The following is a 25,748-nucleotide window of genomic DNA, read 5'->3' on the forward strand; positions in this document are numbered from 1 at the left end:
GTTCCAGTGAGAGGAAATCTTAACGCTACAGCATACGACATTCTAGACGATTTTGTGCTTCCAACTATGTGCCAACAGTTTGGGGAAGGCCGTTTCCTGTTTTAGCATGACAATGCCCCTGTGCATAAAGCGAGGTCCATACAGAAATGGTTTGTTGAGATCGGTGTAGAAGAACTTGACTGGCCTGCACATAGCCCTGACCTCAACCCCATCGAACACCTTAAGGATGAATTGGAACGCCGACTACGAGCTAGGTCTAATCGCCCAACATCCATGCCTGACCTCACTAGCTGAATGGAAGCAAATCCCCGCAGATATTTTCAAAAATCTAGTGGAAAGCATTCCCAGAAGAGTGGAGGCTGTTATAGCAGCAAAGGGGGGACCAACTAATGTGCGGTTAAAATTGGCAAAACACACACATTTCTTTCCACAGGGCCGGGGGGTGAGACAGGGATGCAGCTTAAGTCCCACCCTCCTTAACATATATATCAATGAACTGGCAATGGCACTAGAACAGTCTGCAGCACCCGGCCTCACCATACTAGAATCTGAAGTCAAATGTCTACTGTTTGCTGATGATCTGGTGCTTCTGTCCACAACAAAGTAAGGCATACAGCAGCACCTAGATCTTCTGCACAGATTCTGTCAGACCTGGGCCCTGACAGTAAATCTCAGTAAGACAAAAATAACGATGTTCCAAAAAAGGTCCAGTTCCCAGGACCACGAATACAAATTCCATCTAGATACTGTTGCCCTAGAGCACACAAAAAAAGTATACATACCTCGGCCTAAACATCAGCCCCACAGGTAACTTCCATAAAGCTGTTAACGATCTGAGAGACAAGGCAAGAAAGTCCTTCTATGCCATCTAAAGGAACATAAAATTCAACATAACAATTAGGATCTGGATAAAAAATAATTGAATCCGTTATAGAACCCATTGCCCTTTATGGTTGTGAGGTCTGGGGTCTGCTCACCAACCAATAATTTAAAAAATGGGACAAACGCTCAGCATGCAGAATTCTGCAAAAATATCCTCTGTGTACAATTTAAAACACCAAATAATGCATGCAGAGCAGAATTAGGCCGACACGCACAAATTATCAAAATCAAGAAAAGTGCCGTTAAATTCTACAACCACCTAAAAGGAAGCAATTCCCAAACCTTCCATAACAAAGCCATCACCTACAATGAAATAAACCTGGAACAGAGCCCCCTAAGCAACCTGGTCCTGGGGCTCTGTTCAGACAGACAGACACCAGGACAGCAACACAATTAAACCCAACCAAATCATGAGAAGAAAAAAAAGAATTACTTGACACATTGGAAAGAATTTACAAAAGAAAACTGAACTAGAATGCTATTTGGCCCTAAACAGAGAGTACGCAGAATACCTGACCACTGTGACTGACCCACAATTAAGGAAATCTCTAACTAGGTACAGACTTCAACAGGTACAGACTCCGTGAGCATAAGAAAGGCAGCCGAAGGCAGACCTGGTCCTCAAGAGAAGACAGGCTGTGCACACTGCCCACAAAATGAGGTGGAAACTAAGCTGCACTTCTAAACATCCTGACAAATATATGGCCATATTAGAGAGACATATTTCCTTCAGATTACACAGACCCACAAAGAATTAGAAAACAAATCCAATTTTGATAAACTCCGATATATATACAGTGGGGAGAACAAGTATTTGATACACTGCCGATTTTGCAGGTTTTCCTACTTACAAAGCATGTAGAGGTCTGTAATTTGTATCATAGGTACACTTCAACTGTGAGAGACAGAATCTAAAACAAAAATCCAGAAAATCACATTGTATGATTTGTAAGTAATTAATTTGCATTTTATTGCATGACATAAGTATTTGATACATCAGAAAAGCAGAACTTAATATTTGGTACAGAAACCTTTGTTTGCAATTACAGAGATCATATGTTTCCTGTAGTTCTTGACCAGGTTTGCACACACTGCAGCAGGGATTTTGGCCCACTCCTCCATACAGACCTTCTCCAGATCCTTCAGGTTTCGGGGCTGTCGCTGGGCAATACGGACTTTCAGCTCCCTCCAAAGATTTTCTATTGGGTTCAGGTCTGGAGACTGGCTAGGCCACTCCAGGACCTTGAGATGCTTCTTACGGAGCCACTCCTTAGTTGCCCTGGCTGTGTCTTTCAGGTCGTTGTCATGCTGGAAGACCCAGCCACGACCCATCTTCAATGCTCTTACTGAGGGAAGGAGGTTGTTGGCCAAGATCTCGTGATACATGGCCCCATCCATCCTCCCCTCAATACGGTGCAGTCATCCTGTCCCCTTTGCAGAAAAGCATCCCCAAAGAATGATGTTTCCACCTCCATGCTTCACGGTTGGGATGGTGTTCTTGGGGTTGTACTCATCCTTCTTCTTCCTCCAAACATGGCGAGTGGAGTTTAGACCAAAAAGCTCTATTTTTGTCTCATCAGACCACATGACCTTCTCCCATTCCTCCTCTGGATCATCCAGATGGTCATTGGCAAACTTCAGACGGGCCTGGACATGCGCTGGCTTGAGCAGGGGGACCTTGCGTGCGCTGCAGGATTTTAATCCATGACGGCGTAGTGTGTTACTAATGGTTTTCTTTGAGACTGTGGTCCCAGCTCTCTTCAGGTCATTGACCAGGTACTGCCGTGTAGTTCTGGGCTGATCCCTCACCTTCCTCATGATCATTGATGCCCCACGAGGTGAGATCTTGCATGGAGCCCCAGGCCGAGGGTGATTGACCGTCATCTTGAACTTCTTCCATTTTCTAATAATTGCGCCAACAGTTGTTGCCTTCTCACCAAGCTGCTTGCCTATTGTCCTGTAGCCCATCCCAGCCTTGTGCAGGTCTACAATTTTATCCCTGATGTCCTTACACAGCTCTCTGGTCTTGGCCATTGTGGAGAGGTTGGAGTCTGTTTGATTGAGTGTGTGGACAGGTGTCTTTTATACAGGTAACGAGTTCAAACAGGTGCAGTTAATACAGGTAATGAGTGGAGAACAGGAGGGCTTCTTAAAGAAAACCTAACAGGTCTGTGAGAGCCAGAATTCTTACTGGTTGGTAGGTGATCAAATACTTATGTCATGCAATAAAATGCAAATTAATTACTTAAAAATCATACAATGTAATTTTCTGGATTTTTGTTTTAGATTCCGTTTCTCACAGTTGAAGTGTACCTATGATAAAAATTACAGACCTCTACATGCTTTGTAAGTAGGAAAACCTGCAAAATCGGCAGTGTATCAAATACTTGTTCTCCCCACTGTATATTGGGTGAAATACCTCAGTGTGCAATCACAGCAGCAAGATTTGTGACCTGTTGCCACAAGAAAAGGGTAACCAGTGAAGAACAAACACCATTGTAAATACAACCTATATGGTTTATTTATTTTCCCTATTTGCACATCATTACAACACTATGTCTTTATTATTTTGGAACTTTTGTAAGTGTAATGTTTACTGTTAATTTTGTATTATCTATTTCACTTGCTTTGGCAATGTAAACATATGTTTCCCATGTCAATAAAACCCCATATATTGAAATTGAATTGAGAGCGAGAGAAGAAGAAGGGGGGGGGGGTAGATTTAAACAGTAGAGCGAGTGAGTGAAGACGTTCTGACCCATAAACGCAGCAGGGAGATGTCAAATCTCTTTCAGTAAACAACAACAGCATCCAAGTCTGAGACCAGGGTGTTTGACTGCTTTACTGTTTGCGTGTGTGTGTGTGTTTGGTTTTACTATCCTACTATCCAGCCGCACCAATGTGTCGGAGGAAACACCGTACACCTGGCGACCGTGTCAGCGTGCATTGCGCCCAGCCCGCCACAGGAGACGCTAGAGCACGATAAGACAAGGACAACCCGGCCAGCCAAACCCTCCCCTAACACGGACGACGCTGGGCCAATTGTGCGCCATGGTCTCCCGGTTGCGGCAGTCTGCAATACAGCCCGGGATCGAACCAGGATCTGTAGAGACACAGCTAGCACCACGCCACTAGGGAGGCCCGTTGCCAGATAATTTAATGTTCATTTCTCTACCATAAACCGCCTCCAATGTCGTTTTAGAGAATTTGGTAGTACGTCCAACAGGCCTCAAAACCGCACACCATGCGTATGGCGTTGTGAGGGCGAACGGTTTGCTGATGTCAATTTTGTAAACAGAGTTCCCCATGGTGGCGGTGAGGTTATGGTACGGGCGGGCATAAGTTACGAACAATGAATACAATTGCATTTTATCGATGGCAATATGAATGCACAGCGATACTGTGACTAGATCCTGAGGCCCATTGTCGTGCCATTCATCCGCCGCCACTACCTCATGTTCCAACATAATGATGCACGGTCCCATGTTGCAAGGATGTGTACACAATTCCTAGAAGCTGAAAGTGTCCCAGTTCTTCCATAACCTGCATACTCATCTTACATGTCACCCATTGAACATGTTTGGGATGCTCTGGATCGACGTGTACGACAGCGTGTTCCAGTTCCCACCAATATCCAGCAACTTCCACGCCCCTATTTTTTTTTTAAAGGGATCTGTGAGCAACAGATACATATCTGTATTCCCAGTCATGTTATATCAATAGATTATGGCTAATGAATTTATTTAAAATTGACTGAGTTCCTTATATGAACTGTAAAATCTTTGAAAGTAAAATCTTTAATGAAAAAATATAGAAATGTAGCAATTCAACAACAGACGCTGTTTAGCCTGCACATCTTTTACATCTTGTCATTGTTTGCCTCGATGCTCAAGTGGTTTGCAAGTGTCTTCCACTTTTTCGCTGTCTCTCGGTCTGTCCCGGGCGACAGTTCATTTGGCCTAGGCCCATTTTATACTTAGCAAGAGCAAGCCTGCTTCTCTTCACAAAAAGACCATTAGGCTTAGTATATAAAAAAACATGTCCTATAGCTTTTGTAGCCTATAGTTTTTCCTGGCTTTTCCTATAGCTTTAAAGTGAAGAGGAACAGCGGAGACTTGCATAGCCTATAGTACATGGGAACAGCTAGCGCTCTCTCCGCCTATTTTACAATCTCTCCGCCTATTTTACAATCAACAAGCAAGATCAAGCTGGAAATTCTCCTTGATAGGCTAGTAGAAGTAAATAAAATGCTTGAATTCAGTGTACAACAAGCTATTGTAGTCTAGCTTTTCCTGGGACTCCAAGGGCTAAGAGGAAAAGCTGTAGCTGAGAGGCAGCGGAGGTCAGATGCGTAACTGCGCAAAGAGCACGGTGAAGACAGACCAGAGAGGTGTAGTCTTCATTCATTACCTAAATATTAGGTCTAATACTACTAATACTTCTTAGGGACAAGAAATTCTTCCTGGGGTCCAAACACATTAAGGCACTTACATCACAGTTGACCGCAGTGGAGAAGGTGAAAAGCTTCAAAGTTCCTCAGCGTACATGTCACTGACAATCTGAAATCCCGTTTTACGATCCCGTAACCGTTCGCGTTATTTGTAACTTATTTAGTACATAATGTTTCTGCCACCATGTCTTATGACCGAAAAGAGCTTCCTGATATCAGGGCAGCGATTACTCACCCCGTACTGGAGGAATTCTTCTTCAACGAGTCAGATGGGAAGGGTTTACTCCAGACACCCAACAAGACCCTCATCCCAGTCATTCGCAGGAGGAAAACATGGAGGTATTGTGGACGACGGTCCGGGTGCCTTGTAAGGATCCGTCGCCGAGAGAGTAATCTACCTTTACCATCAGTCCTATTAGCCAACTTACAATCAATCGATAATAAAATAGACAAATTACGAGAACGTATATCCTACCAACGAGACATTAAAAACTGTAATATCTTATGTTTCACTGAGTCGTGGCTGAACGACGACATGATTAACATACAGCTGGCGGGTTTTATGGCTTTTTCGGCAGGATAGAACATCGGCCTCTGGTAAGACAAGGGGAGGCGGCCTATGCATATTTGTAAACAACTGGTGCATGAAATCTAAGGAAGTCTCAAGGTTTTGCTCACCTTAGGTAAAGTATCTCATGATAAGCTGTAGACCACACTCTTTACCAAGAGAGTTTACATCTATATTTTCCGCAGACCGATGCTGGCACTAAGACCGTACTCAATGAGTTGTATACAGCCATAAGCAAACAGGAAAACGCTCATCCAGGAGGTGGCGCTCCTAGTGGCTGGGGACTTTAATGCAGGGAAACTATAGGTTATGACTAACCCCGGTTCTCTGATAGTATGAGTGAGGTACTTCACTATGGGATACGCCCCTAGCGTATTCGTCAGAAGCCTTATTACACTACGCCAGCCATAATTGGCTGGACGTCGAGACTTGTGCGTCGGGGAAGGGTGTCCCTCCTACCCTATAAAAGGGCCAGACGCAGCATCTCAGTCATTCAAGAATAGCCACACCTCTTCCTCGCTCATGCAAGGAGGGTGTTCTGGTGAAATACCTCACTCATACTATCAGAGAACAGGGGTTACAGTCGTAACCTATAGTTCTCTTTCAAGTATTCATTTTGGTATTTCACTTGGGATATACTGACTCCCTTATTGCCAGACAAGCTTATCCTGACGACCGACTAATCTGTGCTGTATATATATATATATACAGTATATCACAAAAGTGAGTACACCCCTCACATTTAAAAAAAAAATATTTGAGTATATCTTTGTGTGACAACACTGAAGAAATGACACTTTGCTACAATGTAAAGTAGTGAGTGTACAGCTTGTATAACAGTGTAAATTTGCTGTCCCCTCAAAATAACTCAACACACAGCCATTAATGTCTAAACTGCTGGCAACAAAAGTGAGTACACCCCTAGATGAAAATGTCAAAATTGGGCCCAAAGTGTCAATATTTTATGTGTGGCTACCATCATTTTCCAGCACTGCCTTAACCCTCTTGGGCATGGAGTTCACCAGAGCTTCACAGGTTGCCACTGGAGTCCTCTTCCACTCCTCCATGACGACATCACGGAGCTGGTGGATATTAGAGACCTTGCACTCCTCCACCTTCCGTTTGAGGATGCCCCACAGATGCTCAATAGGGTTTAGGTCTGGAGACATGCTTGGCCAGTCCATCACCTTTACCCTCAGCTTCTTTAGCAAGGCAGTGGTCGGCTTGGAGGTGTGTTTGGGGTCGTTATCATGTTGGAATACTGCCCTGCGGCCCAGTCTCCGAAGGCAGGGAATCATGCTCTGCTTCAGTATGTCACAGTACATGTTGGCATTCATGGTTCCTTCAATGAACTGTAGCTCCCCAGTGCCGGCAGCACTCATGCAGCCCCAGACCATGACACTCCCACCACCATGCTTGACTGTAGGCAAGACACACTTGTCTTTGTACTCCTCACCTGGTTGCCGCCACACACGCTTGACACCATCTGAACCAAATAAGTTTATCTTGGTCTCATCAGACCACAGGACATGGTTCCAGTAATCCATGTCCTTAGTCTGCTTGTCTTCAGCAAACTGTTTGCGGGCTTTCTTGTGCATAATCTTTAGAAGAGGCTTCCTTCTGGGACGACAGCCATGCAGACCAATTTGATGCAGTGTACGGCGTATGGTCTGAGCACTGACAGGCTGACCCCCCACCCCTTCAACCTCTGCAGCAATGCTGGCAGCACTCATACGTCTATTTCCCAAAGACAACCTCTGGATATGACGCTGAGCACGTGCACTCAACTTCTTTGGTCGACCATGGCGAGGCCTGTTCTGAGTGGAACCTGTCCAGTTAAACCGCTGTATGGTCTTGGCCACCGTGCTGCAGCTCAGTTTCAGGGTCTTGGCAATCTTCTTATAGCCCAGGCCATCTTTATGTAGAGCAACAATTATTTTTTTCAGATCCTCAGAGAGTTCTTTGCCATGAGGTGCCATGTTGAACTTCCAGTGACCAGTCAGTATGAGGGAGTGTGAGAGCGATGACACCAAATTTAACACACCTGCTCCCCATTCACACCTGAGACGTTGTAACACTAACGAGTCACACGACACCGGGGAGGGAAAATGGCTAATTGGGCCCAATTTGGACATTTTCACCTAGGGGTGTACTCACTTTTTCACATGAAAAGATATACTCAAATATTTAAAATAAAAATGTGAGGGGTGTACTCACTTTTGTGATATACTGTATATATATATATATATATATATATCACACAAATGGGCCTTGCCCCTCAGAAGATCCTAGAAGTAAAACAGTATGCGCCAGGGTTGGTGCAGTGACATCGAGCCTATAAAACTTTGCAAATGTATGAGGCGAAGCCCAACTCGCTGCTGAGCAAATATCTTGGATAGATATGCCCTTAAATAAAGCCCAGGACATAGCCATTCCGCTCGTGGAATGAGCCCGTAGGCCAGCAGGAGACTGAAGACCCTTACTTGTGTAGGCCAAAGCGATACCCTCCACTATCCAGTGGGAGAGGCGTTGTTTAGTGAGCGTTTTACCTGAGGTTTCGCCCAGGAAACAAAGAACTGATCATATTTCCTAAATCCCTTGGTCCTGTTCATGTAGATGAGCAGAGCGCGTACTGGACACAACATATGCAACCGTTGATGTTCGGAGAGGAAAACGGTGGGGGATAAAAAGCTACTAGCTCAAGTGGAAGACACATCAAAGATGGGTTAATAATCTTAGGGATTAAATGCGGGGTTAGGCCGCAATGATACCCTATTGTTACCAGGTACAAATTGCGCACATGACGAGTGCACCGAGAATGCGTGAATGTCACTTAAACGCTTTGCAGAAGCCAGTGCTAGTAATCGCGAGGTCTTAAATGAAAGCATCTTCAGTTCCACCTGATCCAGAGGCTCAAAAGGCTGTTGGCATAGAGCATCCAAAACAATTGATAAATCCCATGACGGGGCCAGCTGTTTGGACACCAGACGCAAGCGACGTGCACCCTTCATAAAACGGGCGACATGGGGGTCTATCGTGTTCCCAAAAGCCACATGACAAGCCAAAATAGCTGCTAGATATACTTTAATAGTAGAAAAAGCCTTTCCTTTTTCTAATAATTATTGTAGAAACAACAGGATTACCAAAACAGAGCACTGGAATGACACTGCCTGTATTTTAGCACACCATTCCTCAAACACCTGCCATTTATAATTATAAAGGGGCCTGGTGGATGCGGCTCTAGCACTCTGAATAGTCAAAATTACATTTTGAGGAAGCCCGGCAGTGTTCAAGTTGCACCATTAACCTCCTCCAGGCATTCGGGGAAGACTGGTAGTACTTGCCTGGCTGCCTGTTTAGCTTTGGGTAGCGGGATGTGGTGGTCTCTGCTACTGTATTGGGCCAGGGAATCACCAGTTTATTAGCCACGTTTACACACATCCTGCAGGTCGCGATGTCGTTGGTGGAGTCCTCCAGCAGCGGGGCCATGGAGTCGAGCTGGTCGCCCCAGCTAGTTCTCCACGATCTCCCATGAGGATATCCATCACCTCCGGTGCGCCGGTCCCCATGTTAGGGTCCTGTTGACTCAGGCTAGCTTGACATTGCTCATCCTAATATGTATGAGCTATACTCGGCCTTGTCTCAGGATTGTAAGTTGGTGGTTGAAGATATCCCTCTAGTGGTGCTGTTTCCTGTTTGGCCCTGTCCGGGGGTATCATCGGATGGGGCCACAGTGTCTCCTGACCCCTCCTGTCTCAGCCTCCAGTATTTATGCTGCAGTAGTTTGTGTCGGGGGGCTAGAGTCAGTTGGTTATATCTGGAGTACTTCTCCTGTCTTATCCAGTGTCCTGTGTGAATTTAAGTATGCTCTTTCTAATTCTCTCCTTCTCTCTTTCTTTCTCTCTCTCGGAGGACCTGAGCCCTAGGACCATACGCCAGGACTACCGGGCATGATGACTCCTTGCTGTCCCCAGTCCACCTGGCCTTGCTGCTGTTCCAGTTTCAACTGTTCTGCCTGCGGTTATGGAACCCCTACCTGTCCCAGACCTGCTGTTTTCAACTCTTAATGATCGGCTATGAAAAGCCAACTGACATTTATTCCTGATTATTATTTGACCATGCTTGTCATTTATGAACATTTTGAACATCTTGGACATGTTCTGTTATAATCTCCACCCGGCACTGCCAGAAGAGGACTGGCCACCCCTCATAGCCTGGTTCCTCTCTAGGTTTTGGCCTTTCTAGGGAGTTTTTCCTAGCCACCGTGCTTCTACACCTGCATTGCTTGCTGTTTGGGGTTTTAGGCTGGGTTTCTGTACAGCACTTCGAGATATTAGCTGATGTACGAAGGGCTATATAAAATAAACTTGATTTGATGATGTATATATTTCTTAATTCCATTCTTTTACTTTTAGATGTGTGTATTGTTGTGAATTGTTAGATACTACTGCACCGTTGGAGCTATGAACACAAGCATTTCGCTACACCCACAATAACATCTGCTAAATATGTGTATGCGACCAATCAAATCGATTTGAGCACTCTAAACAGCTGAGTGACATAAGCAAACAATGATAAATCAATGGATAAATTGGAATAAAGACTATTCTTAATACATGATTTAAACCGTGACAGAGGTTCATTTCATTGGAAGATTTTATTTTCATATTTACCACTAAAATATATTTACCACTGCATTTTAAACAAATAAAAGAATGGTTAAATTAGCATAATTTAGAGACCCCCCCCACAAAAAAAGTTTGACTTCTGTTGCATTTAGGGGAGCGAACGTCTCATTCAGAGGAGCTGAGCCCCCCAATGGCTCCCCTGTAATTCGTACCATGCTGATCATTCTGTGGTCTCCGAAAGCCTACATTCAGAAATTAGACCAATACAATGTTAATGAGATGTACTGTTATGCTCTGAGAATAGACTCATTCTATTAGCAGATCTGTCCTGAGTTTGACATTGTAATTTAAACTGTTTAGAATGCTCCTTCCCCTGTCATGTAAATTGCCTATTTTAATATTGAGTTGTAGGCTTGAGGTGGTGTCTGGGTCGAAGCTTGCTCATGTGTAATGGACTTTCTCTCCCTGGCAATGTCTGTTCAACCAAACTCAGGCATAATGATTTCGTGACAATCCATCATTCTGGTCTGGATCAAGGACATTGTCCACCCTTTCTGGTTATGCTGTAAAACTGCAGACAGAGTGAGGTTCACTACTTCATTTACATTGCAAACAACTACAATTCATTGCATCGATATGATAGCTATTTACACAGCAGGCAATATGGTTGAGGAGTCTCTAATGCAATACGTTACTCAGAAACATTCATATCAGATGGAATCCAAGAAACACCTCAAGTTATACAGTATCTTGTTGAGCAGACATAGAAGAATACATATACAGCCTTTTCTTAGTTAATATCAACTGAAACATTATGCTAGGCTGACTGCCTTCCACACAAGTTGCTTAAGATATTTACTGTACATAGTGGAGGTTGTCATGCTCTCAATGATCCATTCTCAATTAATTTCAGAATCTGTGGAGGTGTGTCTTGCATCACGTGGTCAATGAACATGAATGGGCCTTCGGCTGCAGCCAGCATGACAATCTGGAGGAGAACCGCAACAAAGACCCGATGCAGCAGGGATCTTCGGCACAGTAAGCACTGACCCAAATTGTCTTGAATGCTGAAAAGTATCGAGACGTACTGCAACTTTAGGTGAGAAATCATTGTTCATTCTGCCACATAGCATCCTTCTCCAATAATTCAAATACTTACTAAACTGAATGTATTTACCTTGGAAATCTAAGACTGATGGACATCAAAGGCAAGTCTGTCATAGTTGGCAAGTGGTATAGTCAAATTCCAGAGGCCAGAACCCTTTTTGGTAGCACTTGACTACAACCATCAAATAATGTTGTCTCTATGTCTAAGGACATGGCCAGAAGTACAGCTTTAAGTAGACAACACACGATGCCCTCCTGCAGTTTGCACACCTTTGAACAGGGGAGGACCTGAGATCTCATATGTAAATAAGGGACGTTTGTGTGGGCAAGAAACATGTTTGAGAAACAATATTTGTGCATTCTTTATCTAGCATATAGGCATCATTATTTTACTTTTGGAATGGTATTAGATTTGTTTACTAAACTACTCTATTCCTGGATATTATGCTCCTGAAGGTTTTAACTCCAAATTACCTACCAAATTATCTAACTATCCTGGTGTAAATACAGTATGAAACAAGTCTGGATGATTACACAGATCATGTCAAATAAAGGTTTATTACAAATATTTTATAAGAACACAAGATACTCTGTAACCTTCTCAAACTAACAAAGACCACAGTGCAAGTAAAAAAATTAACAATAGCAGTTGTGCAAAAATACCACAAGACAAATAAGATAAAACAAAATAACATTCAGATGAAATACTGATATGGCAAAGTACTGAACTACCATTGCCCTGGGCCCGGTTTCCCAATATTGATGGAACTTAGGTTCATATGAAATTGAGTAATATACCACATTACTTCTTACTAATAGATTTCTTGTTTTGAAATGTTACAAGGCATTTTTTCCCCCAGTAATTTTGGCAAAAAAAATATTTTGGCTGGTAAAAAATCAAAGTTGGGCCTCCCGGGTGGCGCAGTGGTCTAGGGCACTGCATCGCAGTGCTAGCTGCGCCACCAGAGTCTCTGGGTTCGTCGCAGCCGGCCGCAACCGGGAGGTCCGTGGGGTGACGCACAATTGGCATAGCGTCGTCCGGGTTAGGGAGGGTTTGGCCGGTAGGGATATCCTTGTCTCATCGCGCTCCAGCGACTCCTGTGGCGGGCCGGGCGCAGTGCGCGCTAACCAAGGGGGCCAGGTACACGGTGTTTCCTCCGACACATTGGTGCGGCTGGCTTCCGGGTTGGAGGCGCGCTGTGTTAAGAAGCAGTGCGGCTTGGTTGGGTTGTGCTTCGGAGAACGCATGGCTTTCGACCTTCGTCTCTCCCGAGCCCGTACGGGAGTTGTAGCGATGAGACAAGATAGTAATTACTAGCGATTGGATACCACGAATATTGGGGAGAAAATGGGATAAAATGTATTAAAAAAATAAAATCTAAGTTGGTTGGTAGATTTATTTAATCTACATGCCACATTGGCTGGTGGGCCAAAATGTAAATTTTATGCGCTGCTTGCGAGGCATGTCAGTTTGCATAGCCCACCACTATACATGCACGATCCATATAAAGAAAATATTGCAATAATAGGCTAATGCAAGGCATGTATCAAATTGTTGCTTACTGAAACTCCCAAAGTCCTCCAACCATTATAATAAATATTGATTTTCGCATCTAGGCAACTCCAAAAGCCTGCGGAGGTTGTGAATTATGGACACACAAGATTGCTATAATTTTCTATGCACATCATGATGAAGATGTGTGTTAAATTGGGGCCTACGCCTGCTCCCTAATAGGCGTAGAATCCAAGCCCAGGCATAGTACATACACTCAGCAAAAAAAGAAACGTCCTCTTACTGTCAACTATGTTTATTTTCAGCAAACTTAACATGTGTAAATATTTGTATGAACATAAGATTCAACAACTGAGACAAACTGAACAAGTTCCACAGACATGTGACGAACAGAAATTGGCTCTTCGCTGGCCATGGCAGAACACTGACATCACACACAGAACAAGCAGTATGGCTGGTGGCATTGTCATGCTGGAGGGTCATGTCAGAATGAGCCTGTAGGAAGGGTACCACATGAGGGAGGAGGATGTCTTCCCTGTAATGCACAGCGTTGAGATTCCTTGCAATAACAACAAGCTCAGTCCGATGATGCTGTGTTGCCAGTTGTTGTTGCCATCCTGTACCTGTCCTGCAGGTGTGATGTTCGGATGTACCGATCCTGTGCAGGTGTTGTTACACGTAGGTCTGCCACTGCGAGGACGATCAGCTGTCCGTCCTGTCTCCCTGTAGCACTCTTAGGCGTCTCACAGTACGGACATTGCAATTTATTGCCCTGGCCATATCTGCAGTCCTCATGCCTCCTTGTAGCATGCCTAAGGCACATTCACGCAGATGAGCAGGGACCCTGGGCATCTTTCTTTTGGTGTTTTTCAGAGTCAGTAGAAAGGCCTCTTTAGTGTCCTAAGTTTTCATAACTGTGACTTTAATTGCCTAATGTCTGTAAGCTGTTAGTGTCTTAACCGTTCCACAGGTGCATGCTCATTAATTGTTTATGGTTCATTGAACAAGCATGGGAAACAGTGTTCAAACCCTTTACAATGAAGATCTGTGAAGTTATTTGAATTTTCACAAATGATCTTTGAAAGACTGCATCCTGAAAAAGGGACGTTTCTTTTTTTGCTGAGTTTAGAAGGGCTTACACCCAAGTGGGGCAACACGTATAATTTTTAAGTCCAGTTTAGTATGAATTTTACGTTGGACGTAGAGTTATGAACCACTTATGACCAACTGGTGCAACCGGTCCCAGGTCAACGGGCATCTCCCGTCAATTTCAGGTAGGTGCACCAGCGAGGTTGTCCTCAGTCTGGGATGCCTGGAGATCCTGGGATAGCCATCTGCAAATCCATTATGTCAAACATCATGCCAAGTGAACAGGTAGCGAACTGCTCCAGCACCTTTCCCCTTTCCTCAAAGGACAGCTTTCTCAACCTAGCCTGTATTGATAGGGAATAAAAGGAGGAACAGTTCATTACAGAAAAGTCAAATATTGTGTAAAATGATTTTTGAAATGTTGTGAAACAGGTAAACAGAACCACAGGTGAAAGATTTTCACCAACCTTTATCTGGGTCACCCTCTCCTGTCAGTCAGCCCTCACGGTCTTCCTGATTATTTCTGCAGCTCTACACCTTGCTCTTCTCCCCCTTCCTCTAGCTCCTCTACCCACAGCAGATGGGAACTAAGGCTCTTCAACACTGGAATCCTACAGAAAAAACATGCAGGGTCAAGTATCACACTTCTACAATTAATACACAACATCTTGATAACCAATGTAGCTAATACAAATGAGCACTTTTATAGATACCAAATGAAATGCAGTAGTTGTTGATAAAATGTTTATCAAATTGAATGTCTAAGATTAGGGTATCCTACATCATATTCTGTTTTACTTTGGTGCACATTTACCACCACTTGTCTTGTTCACATTAGGGTCTATTACATCTAATTATGGGAGCTTTGTTTGTTTTTACTGCAATCTAAAATCAGGCACATTTAGATTGCTAGTTAGTCTAACTAGGTAGCTAGCTCAGGACTACCAGCTAGTTAGAGAATGCAATGGGCCATACCCAGTATTGGAATCAGAAGGGCAAAGGACTAAACGTTACCAAGCATGCCAAAGCCATGTTATTTTCCATGAATGCCGCACTATGAAAGTCCAAATGCATTGTGATAGCTAGCTAATGTACCAAGACAGCTTGCTAGCTATCGCCAGATTGCTATCTAATTTTTTACCAGGCAGAGAAATTCCAGGTAACAACTTTAGATAAGTTAGCTAGATAGTTATCTATAATAAAGTTAACCATTTGAATTACTAAAAAAAACTTTTTATTACAATCTAAAAATGAGAATTATACCCAGTGTATCACATTTTTACCTGTTCTGAAGACATCAAATAGAATCGATTCATCTTTTCAATCTTGACCGTAGTGGTTATCGCATCCACTTGCAGTGTCTTATTTTCAGCAGCCTAAACTGCGTTCAGAGAGGATGCTGATGTACCATATGATTCCCTGCAGACTACCTATGAGAGAGAGAGGAGGTTTCTTGGAAATTGTGTTCAAATCTAGGTCTCCAAAAACACCTGTACACATAATTACACAGCGCAGCTTTAAGATGGTACACCCCATTCCTATACCACACCTCACACTGGCAGATTGAGTCTAAAATAATGAGAGAAAATGTGTGTCACAGCAGAATGAGACTGCTTTAGTGAGTTGGCAGAGTCACGTAACCCATCTGGCCAGCGCCAGCTCTCTGGAATGGGACTCAATGGAGAAGTGTAATTCAGCTGAAACCTGGTGGGGAGAAAGGACACGATCAGATGCTCAGTTTGGCTGAGAAATCATGTAATAGGCAATGGCACACACACAGCCAATGTGTAGCTGCTGTCCATAACACAAGTTCATTTCTGCAGAACCTCCATCTCCTGTCTTGCGTTGCTCAAAATGATGTATTAGGCAGAGTGAAGATAAGACTACAGAGTCAAGCAACTCAGGACTACGCTCTGTCACACTATCAGGCTGCTTCTTCTGTTCTAGGTTTGGATGTGCATTGTGTATACTAGTGACTGTCCATTCATCAGGGTGTATATTGGTTTCACACACACGTCTTTGACATTCTAACTACTCATGGAAAAAGGGTCCTGGGGATCAGGGGGGGGTCTCTAGGGTGTCTCTATGGTGCTAGGAATGGGAGCCGAGGGGTTACTGAGAAGGCTACTTGGAATGGTCTTCCGGGCCATGGGTAAAACTGGGAGGGTATAGTGGGAAGCAGGGTTAAAATAAACACCTCTGGAGAGGCAGCGTGGACCTCTCAGCTGACAGACACACAAATGATTGAATACTTAGTTACTCTCCTCTAATGTTCTCTCTTTAAGAGCATGGGGCTCCCGAGTGGCGCAGCGGTCTAAGGCACTGCATCTCAGTGCAAGAGGCGTCACTACAGTCTCTGGTTCAAATCTAGGCTGAATCACATCCGGCTGTGATTGGGAGTCCCATAGGGCGGCGCACAATTGGCCCAGCGTCGTCTGGGTTTGGCCGGGGTAGGCCGTCATTGTAAATAAGAATTTGTTCTTAACTGACTCGCCTAGTTTAATAAAGAATAAATAAATACAAATCAATGTACGAAAGAGTCCAGAAACGTCAAAATGACAGGTTTGAGGCTGAGACCTTCTTCACTTCTCTCTTTCCCAAGACAAACTTCCCATCCTGCTTTTGAAGAGGTGCCCCCTGCCCACACATACACTCACCCCTCTGTTCTCACCAACCCCCGCCACCACTCCAGCTTGCGTACGTGTTCCCCACCGTTGAGGGAAGAGCAGCTCTTCTCAAAGCAGCCTGTAAAGCCTCTGAGATTTAGAACCAATGTGGAGGGCGACCAAACCACTCTGATCCTGGGAAACCAATCAAAACATTCAGCCCACCACATATCTACATAGATAAACATGACTTCCCTTATTTCTGTATGCTTCTGTGTTTTGGTGCAAACACTGACAAATCCTGAAAGGGTAGATGGATCAGGTCACAGGGGGAAGGAGGAGACTAGAATGGGAGAGACTGACCTAGCTAAATGGGAGAGAGAAGGATTGGACAGGAGAGAGAAAGACAGGACAGGATGGAGAGGGTCATGACATCAGTCACCACAGAACAAAAAACATATATTCTCCTGTGATATCAGCCCACAGGAAGTTACAAGTGCCAGACCAGAGGAAGAGACCCACTTCCTATTTCAACTAACACTTTCTAACATCTCCCGCCATTGCCTGTGTCTTTTCCTTCCATCCTACCCACCCCTCCACTCTCACACTTTAGAAAACCCCTTCAAATCAACTCTGATTGCCCCTGCTCTTCCTCTCCCTACAATATTACTGAACAACCCAGATTCAGCCATTCCTTGGACATGTTAAACTAATCAAAGAGCTTCCCTCTGCAATAACACCCTAAATGGGCTGGAGGGTTTGAGGTGGGCAAAGAGAAGAATGCTGAATTTACTGACATTGACATCTGCAAATGCTTCTCTTGACCTCTGATTTGCCAGCTTTGCTCAGATAGTATCACTGCCGATGGCCTTGGCTGAGAGAGAGCATCAATCAACAGAGGCTCCCTCCTGTTTCGTCTGTCTCCTAGCCCCTAAGGGGAGGAGAGCTGGAGCTAAATCTGGAGCTAATGATGGATACTAATGTCATTCTGAGTGGTGAGGCCAAAGGCCTATATTATTCTGTTACACAAATCAGGCAGGGTTCTTGCTGATCTCCAGCCTTTTGAACTGAGGAATTGATCCCTAAATCCCTAAAGAGTGTGCTTAGCTGTAATCATAAGCGGGGTCACTCACACTTTTATTAATGTGCTGGGAATAAACAAATGGACCGTATTAATTCTCAGACCACCCAATGAAAAATAGGCCCAGTTTCAAAAAGACCCATGCATACAGAAGGCCTATGGACAATGCTGCATACTATTTTCATGTTTGCTTTTCTTGTAGGGTTGGGCAGAACCCATATTTTCATACCGTTTCTGTACCATACCAGGGTATACGGTATTATCGAATGGGCAAACAAATACATTTAGGCAACACGAATCTGGATCCAGGAGGGGATTGAATGTCTCTGCAGTAACCAAGAAGCTTAATCTTGACATCTAGCCACTTCACTAGCAAGTTACCAACCAAATGCATACCTGGAGCCCTGACCTGGTTTTAATTTATTTGGCACATCTTCGATTTCTTAGTTATACTTCAATTTAAATTTAAGCAAATGGCATCGCACCCACCAACCCCCGGAAAGAAAATATTATTTTGAAATACAGTATATCTTCCAAGCCAATTTTCTAGTACTGCTATGAAAAGCCAGTGGCAATAGAACACGCACCTTCTTTAAACATCAGTCCCGCTGTCTGGTGGACGACCTGTTTGTGTGTAGCCAGGACAGCAGGCTTTATTCTCTTTCACAAACTGGTTGACCCACACACACACACGTCCCCCTTCTGTTCAGTTGTGTTTATGCTTTGAGCAGTCACATTTTAATAGCATTCAGCTGACAGTCTAAATCCACACACAGAGAGACACAGAGAGAGAATGAACTAGAGAGGAAATGCCCATGCTGCAGATCGACAAGGATCTGTGCTATTTGACCACTCAACCGATACACTGGCTCGAGCTTCAGATTTACCACAGACCACACATACAACCACACACCACCAGAGGGAGGGAATAAAAGCGAGACCTATACGGTTCATTTCCCACCAAATCAGCTGAATGGCTGCAGAGCAGCAGCAGAGACTGCAGACAGACTGACAGAAAAACAGAGCAGGGGTTTAAAGCATCGTCAGCCCCATCTGGCTCAGAAGAGGCAGAACGTCCCTCTGAGTTTCTAGCTCTCTTTTCCTGGGTTGTTTCTTTCTCGGTCTTCCTCTGTTTTCTCTGCTTCCCTCAGGGGACGGACACACAACACACACACTGCTCGAGGTGCTATGAGCTTAAGCGTAATCCTGTGACCTCACATACACACACCTTCCTCTGTCTTGCTGTAACATGATAACATGTCTGTTAACACTGACAAGGAAGTAAAGCCACCTGCATGTTCTAACCTGACTGGTGATCACTGAGCACTGGAGACTGACAATGGGTGTGTATATTTTGCCTGCCGAAACAGCCTCAGGCAAGCAGCCGACACCTCTTCCACTTCAGTGAGAGAGACACTGTGTAACGGAGGAGTGTAAACCTTATTTGGGAGTCTTCAATACAAGAGGAGTTGTAGAGTATGTCAGAGCCACATGCACACGCACATGCAATGGCTGATATTAATATACACATATACAGAGACATACAGAAAGGGACAGACATACAGAGAGAGGGAGGGAGACTGAGTGAAAAAATTGAATAAGTAAGAGAAAGTGTGGGGGGGTGTCTTCATTCCAGACTAAAGGCAATCTGTTCATTTGAAGAGCACTAGATAGTATTCAATCAAGTCACAAGAACTTGGAACCCAATTGTCCTTCCTCATGACTCCTGACTGCAAACCATTCTCCACTGCCTGGCTGGTGTGTGTGTGTGTCTCATTTGACATTCTAATCAGATTGTGTCTGAGCCAGGGCGCATTTAATAATCCTATGGTTGTTTTTGTTAATTGTTTATGATCAAAGCCATGGAATCTTCAGTTATGGAAAGTACACTCCCCAGGTCTGGAACATGGCCAACATTACAGTGGAAGTTAATATTTACAGTGGTAGAGAATGGATGAAGCTGAATAAATACAGACTGAATAGGTTGACAATTCTGACCAGCCTGGGAACAGGTCACTCATTCATCCCGCTGTCTGTGTGTGTGTGTCTGTGTGTGTATATCGGCGGGCAACCGCAGGGTGCATGTGACGAGTCTAGTGCAGTAGTGCCATGGTAGAGGTAAGTTGCATGCTTGCTTACCAGTTGCTTGCATACTCTCGCTTACAGCTCACTGCCCTTGTGGTGAATTGGGGAGCAGCTTCATGCACAAGTCTCAAAGCCAAGACAACGCAGGAGTGCACAAAGCCAAGACAACGCAGGAGTGCACAAAGCCAAGACAATGCAGGAGTGGCTTCAGGGCAAGTATCTGAATGTCCTTGAGCGGCTCAGCCAGAGCCCGGACTTGAACCTGCTCTAACATCTCTGGAGAGACCTGAAAATATCTGTGCAGCAACGCTCCCCATCCAACCTGACAGAGTTTGAGAGGATCTGCAGAGAAGAATGGGAGAAACTCCTCAAATACAGGTATGCCAAGCTTGTAGCGTCATACCCATGAAGACTCGAGGCTGTAGCTGCTGCCAAAGGTGCTTCAACAAAGTACTGAGTAAAGGGTCTGAATACTTATGTAAATTTGATCTTTTTTTAAATAAATTAGCAAAAATATGGAAAAATGTCAAGGGGTCTGAATGTTTTCCGAAAGCACTGTATATAGCAGTTAATTAATCAGTTACCATGAGAACCCAACCTTTGTCATTCATGTCATTATCCTCCTTATTGTCAGTGAATGACATAACTGGACTGGTCAAATCTATGATAGCTGTCACCTAGCCTTGATCTTATACTGTTAGATCAGTGGTTACTTCAAGGAAGGAAGGATCAGCCTCTCCAGGATAATGTGTGATGATTTTGTCCAATTTGTCACAAAAATGCACTGACAATGGAAAATGTTTGTTGACGTGTCGCTTTATTGAGCCATATTATTTGTGCGGTGATGGGTTGAAATTGCAGCCCCTCTTTTTGTACTGCGGCAATGGGTCAGTTTTATGCGATAACATTTCAACATTTTTATGCAAAAATAGTACAGTGAATGGTCAAATTTGCAAGCCCTCACATAACATGCAGGGAATTGTTGATTTTGCAAACAAAATTGCCATCGCAGAATCCTGGAGAGACTGATGGATAGATGCATTGTGAAAGGATCTGAGTAGGGCTGAGTAGAGCCTAAGTTGATCCCTAGATAAGAGTGTTGTGTTAAAACCAGCAGTCACCTGAGGAGCTACTTACCCTCCAGCAATAAGTCTAAATCAGGAGTTCTGTGGTGTTGTTTTTAAATGAAAACAGTATTATGCACTCAACTCTCATTTCTCAGTTGCTTATAAGGAGGGCACATTTTTTATCCAATGCACCTCTGAGTTAATATTAAATGGATATCCATGTCAATAGTTGATCCCTCTCTAGCTTGTTACACTGTCCATAAAATACAACTTCCAGATCATTCACATATCCATTCATTCAACTGGTTCTCAACTGGAGTCAGAAATCAATAAGAGCTCAGAAGTATGTGATGGATCTTGATATTGGCAGGGCACCAAGACAAGACGTGAGACAAGACACTGTGTTGTAGGTTTGAAGTTGGGTGTCTACACACAGAGAGGACAGCCTTTCCAACACACAGGAACCCTCTCTCATCATTACATTTTGGACACAGACTTAAAAGGATCAATCAGCAATTGCTACATCAATTTTTGGACTTAATGAAATTAATGATATGTACCCATTGATTCTTGAAGAATTATCAGAACCCAAAATATAAGCTTATTTTACTCCAATGTTTGTAAACAAAGTAAATGTAAATTAACACTAAAGCCTCAAAACATGGTTTAAACTATAATGTTGATATCATGGATGGTCAGTACCTGCATCCATAGCTCTGTCTATGAACTTTAGAGTGGTTACATTTCTCCAGCCCCATCACTCAGCTTTTTGCCGAAACAGTGGCGGGGAGGATGCTTCGTTAATATTTAAACTGCTGATTGGCCCTGTTAGCATCTATAAAGTAGTACAGTAACACAGTATAGTAGTCTACTCTATAGTATTGTTCAGTCAACTCACAGTGATGACAGCCTTGCTGAGACATAGGGACCCTCTGCAGCCAAACTCTCTCTCATCCTGAGACTTGTAGTAGCTCAGAGTGTTGTTCTTCAGAACCACCCAGCGATCCTGCCAGCCGTGGATGTAGTTGGTCCACTGAAGGAGAGGTAAGGGAATGCAAATTAAAAAGTTACTTAGCTATGAGGGAGGGAGGAATTCACAATGTGGTCATGCTATAACGAGGATGCGCACGATATACCTTTTTGCCCTATGTAACGACACATTTTTGGCACAAGTTGGCCACTGCAGTCTGAAAAGGCTAAATGAGACACTTAGATTGGATGTCAATAACCAAATTCAATCACACAATGGTTAGTTGATGAAACACTAGGAAGGTAGAATCATATGATTAACTTAACTTCTAAATTCATATCCGTTTGTTGACTACTGTTTTGATGCAATATTCTACTGTGGCATTCATCTGATGTAATAATCTGTGGCAAGCAAGCACTCACAAGGCTGTATGAAACAGTTAACTACGTAAAGAAAAATCCCATTCATCCATCTAAAACTAATTTATCAGATGTACAGGGCTTACTATGATAACGCAGGTGAGTTTAGCATGATTATGATGTGCAATATCTCAACCTGTTTGGGTTGGCCATTCAGGCCACATAAATAGAATGATCATTCTATTTCTATGGTCAGACAGACTTTAGAATGGCAACCCACACAGCTTTCAATTAGATGCTTACCTAGATAATATTCTGTTTGCTAATGCCTAACGTTAGCGAGCTACCGTTTTGTTAAAGGCTTTCAGAAACCCCCAACCAGAAGCCACGGTCAAGTTAAGATGGGCCAGCTGTCAGCTAGACAGTTTGTGTGCCTGGTTTGGTTACCTTTGTTTGGCTAGCTAGTTTAAATTTTTTTTTTTTTTTTTACAAACAAAACAAGAGCTCGCGCGCTTTGGTTCTTGTTCACAACAGTAGGACTGACACTTTGTCAACCAACACTATCGTTTAATTAGTCCATAACACTACAATAGGCTTATAGGCTATGTTATTGGCTAATAATATACATAGCGTAATTGCGGTGTATAGCCAGATCGGGGCTCTACGCTACCCTTTTTTACTTGGAGCACATACATTGGGAAAATGTAGGCGCACACAAAACATTTAGGAGCACAAAGGTAATACAGTTCATCTTTATTTTCTTCTAGGCGCACCTAAACAATAATTACGGGTCGCACAGTAAAATAGGTAGGCGCATATGTGGGTAAAATGGTCGCACTGTAGAGCCCTGCATATGGCTAGCTAGCTGTCTCTAGCTACCCATCTCAACCACCCAGAGCTAGCTAGCTACGGTAGTTAAAGTTAGCTAACGTTAGCTAGCTAATTAACTAAAGTCAGGTTTGACGTCAGATCAGTTAACGTTACCTTGCTGAGGATTCCACTGTACTCGGCGATTCCAACAACAGGCTGTCCTACTCCCGATTCCGCGGGATCCAAATCTTCATCGGAACCCGAGGAATTCCAGCTCTGGTTATCCGACATTGTTGGTGTTGTCTAGCTAACTAGTTAGCTAGGAAGCGAACGTTAGCTGACAGTCGAGCTAAATGAAAACAAACAACTAACGTTAGCTACAGAAAGTTTAAAAGAATTACAGAGCGCAATAATAGCGTTAAGAAATAACTGTTACACATCTAACGTTACTAACCAGATCTAACGACGTTAACTATAAAATGTCTTAGCTATGTCCTAAAATTATTATTATTAGCTAGTGTTTGTCCAAATTGACTCTTCACCTGGAGGACTGTTTGTGTCACTAGCCTGTAACGTTAGATAAGCTATAACGATAGCAGACTGGCTAGTCAGGTAGGAACTAGCAAGGAATGACTCGCACCCGCCCCTTTATGTTTTCTTCTAGCGGCAAACCTTCCATCCAGCTTGAAATACTCAAAACACTAGCAGCTAGTTGAAATAAAGAGTATCACACTACTAACTGACTTGGTAAATGTAATAAAATCTAGTATTTACTACGACGAAAACATCTTTATATCAGTAAATAATTGCCTTTCTAGCACATCTGACAGCTACGCCATATTCACGCCTGTCGGATTTGCGCGTGGAAGAGGCGCTGGCTGCTCGGGTGACGTCCCTAAATCCGTTCCCCAAAAAACAAGTAAACCCCTCCTACATATACAGTAAGTAGTACTACGCATTAAGTAGCACGGCATGGCAGGTCATATCCATGATTACATTACATTCTTTCTCATTGACATGAGATCACTGATGGCATAGTCTGTAAGGAAGAGTACACCAATATTTACTGATTCCAGTGTATTAGTGTGTTTGTGTTTCAGTAACAACCCATTAGAACAGTACCACTGAGGAAAACTACACCTAAATGTATAATACCCATGTTTTCATATAAAACAGACACTGTGCCATGAGTGGGAAATCAGTGATTTATGTGGGCCCAGGAGTGCCACACACACACACACACACACACACACACACACACACACACACACACACACACACACACACACAGCCTACCCACCAACAACATCCCTGACTAAATTCTTAAGGCCCTCCATTTAAGCGTCAATGACATAACCAAAGCCCACTAAAATCCCAAGTTCTTTTATCTTTTTAGCACACCCCCTTCTTCTCTGTCCCTGCCTTCCCTCCCTTCCTTGCTCTATCAGTCATATTGGTAAGGTCACGTGCTCTGACTCACAGGAAAGCCAGAGCTTTAAGTATAAGTCACAGTCATGTGATATTCCATGCTCAGCTGAGCGGCTCTTCCTGTCACACACGCCTGTGTGATATTCCTCATTCCCTCCTCTCCTCCATTACTAATCCATTTGGTGGCCTACACAAATCAAATCAAATTTTATTTGTCACATGCTTCATAAACAACAGGTGTAGACTAACATTGAAAAGCTTACTGACGGGCCCTTCCCAACAATGCAGAGAAAGAAAATAGATAAATAATAGAAAAGTCAACCACGCAATAATAAAAGTAATAATAGATACACAATATATACACAGGGTACCAGTACCGAGTCGATGAGCAGGGGAACAAGGTAATTGAGGTAGGTACAGTATGTACCCTGAACAAAAACATAAACGCAACATATAGCAATTTCAAAGATTTTACTGAGATACAGTTCATATAAAGAAATCTGTAAATTGAAATAAATTCATTAGGCCCTCATTTATGGCTGTCACATGACTGGGAATACAGACATGCATCTGTTGGTCACAGATACCTTTAAAAAAAAAGATAAGGGCGTGGATCAGAAAACCAGTCAGTATCTAGTGTGCAGCGCGACACATCTCCTTCGCATACAGCTGATCTTGGTGTTGATTGTGGACTGTGGAATATTGTCCCACTCCTCTTCAATGTCTGTGCAAAGTTGCTGGATATTGGCGGGAATCGGAACACACTGTCGTACACGTCAATCCAGAGCATCCCAAACATGCTCAATGGGTGACGTCTGGTGAGTATGCAGGCCATGGAAGAACTGGGACATTTTAAGCTTTCAGGAATTGTGTACAGATCCTTGCGACATGGGGCCGTGCATTATCACGTTGGAAGGTGGAAGGTGAACCTTTGCCCCAGTCTGATGTCCTGAGCGCTCTGGAGCACGTTTTCATCAAGGATCTCTCTGTACTTTGCCCCATTCATCTTTCCCTCAATCCTGACTAGTCTCCCAGTCCTGTCAGCTGAAAAACCTCTCCACAGCATAATGCTGCCACCACCATGCATAACCGTAGGGATGGTGTC

The 25,748-nt window shown here is 43.6% G+C and overlaps 1 protein-coding gene and 1 long non-coding RNA gene across 7 annotated transcripts in view; both read right to left on the reverse strand.

The window, feature by feature from the left end:
- Window positions 1-24,088, reverse strand: part of LOC139544094 (ceramide transfer protein-like) — a 58,784-nt gene extending 34,696 nt beyond the window's left edge. For 3 of the 6 annotated variants that reach the window (XM_071350857.1, XM_071350852.1, XM_071350858.1), the window contains exons 1-3: window positions 23,758-24,088; window positions 23,390-23,564; window positions 21,975-22,109 (exon numbers count right to left, since the gene is read on the reverse strand). In XM_071350857.1, the coding sequence (XP_071206958.1) occupies window positions 21,975-22,109; window positions 23,390-23,506 (252 nt within the window). In that variant the 5' untranslated portion in view covers window positions 23,507-23,564; window positions 23,758-24,088. Of the gene's footprint in view, window positions 1-21,974; window positions 22,110-23,389 lie in introns of all 6 variants that reach the window. The other 3 variants (XM_071350856.1, XM_071350855.1, XM_071350854.1) reach the window with 3 other exon arrangements.
- On the reverse strand, window positions 13,428-15,863 carry LOC139544096 (uncharacterized). The gene is made up of 3 exons (XR_011668805.1): window positions 15,521-15,863; window positions 14,705-14,848; window positions 13,428-14,581 (listed from the first exon to the last, which is right to left on the reverse strand). It is a non-coding gene; the product is annotated as an uncharacterized lncRNA (long non-coding RNA).
- Window positions 24,089-25,748: the final 1,660 nt, after the last annotated feature.

Source organism: Salvelinus alpinus, chromosome 18 (genome assembly GCF_045679555.1).
Source record: "Salvelinus alpinus chromosome 18, SLU_Salpinus.1, whole genome shotgun sequence".
NCBI lineage: Eukaryota > Metazoa > Chordata > Actinopteri > Salmoniformes > Salmonidae > Salvelinus > Salvelinus alpinus.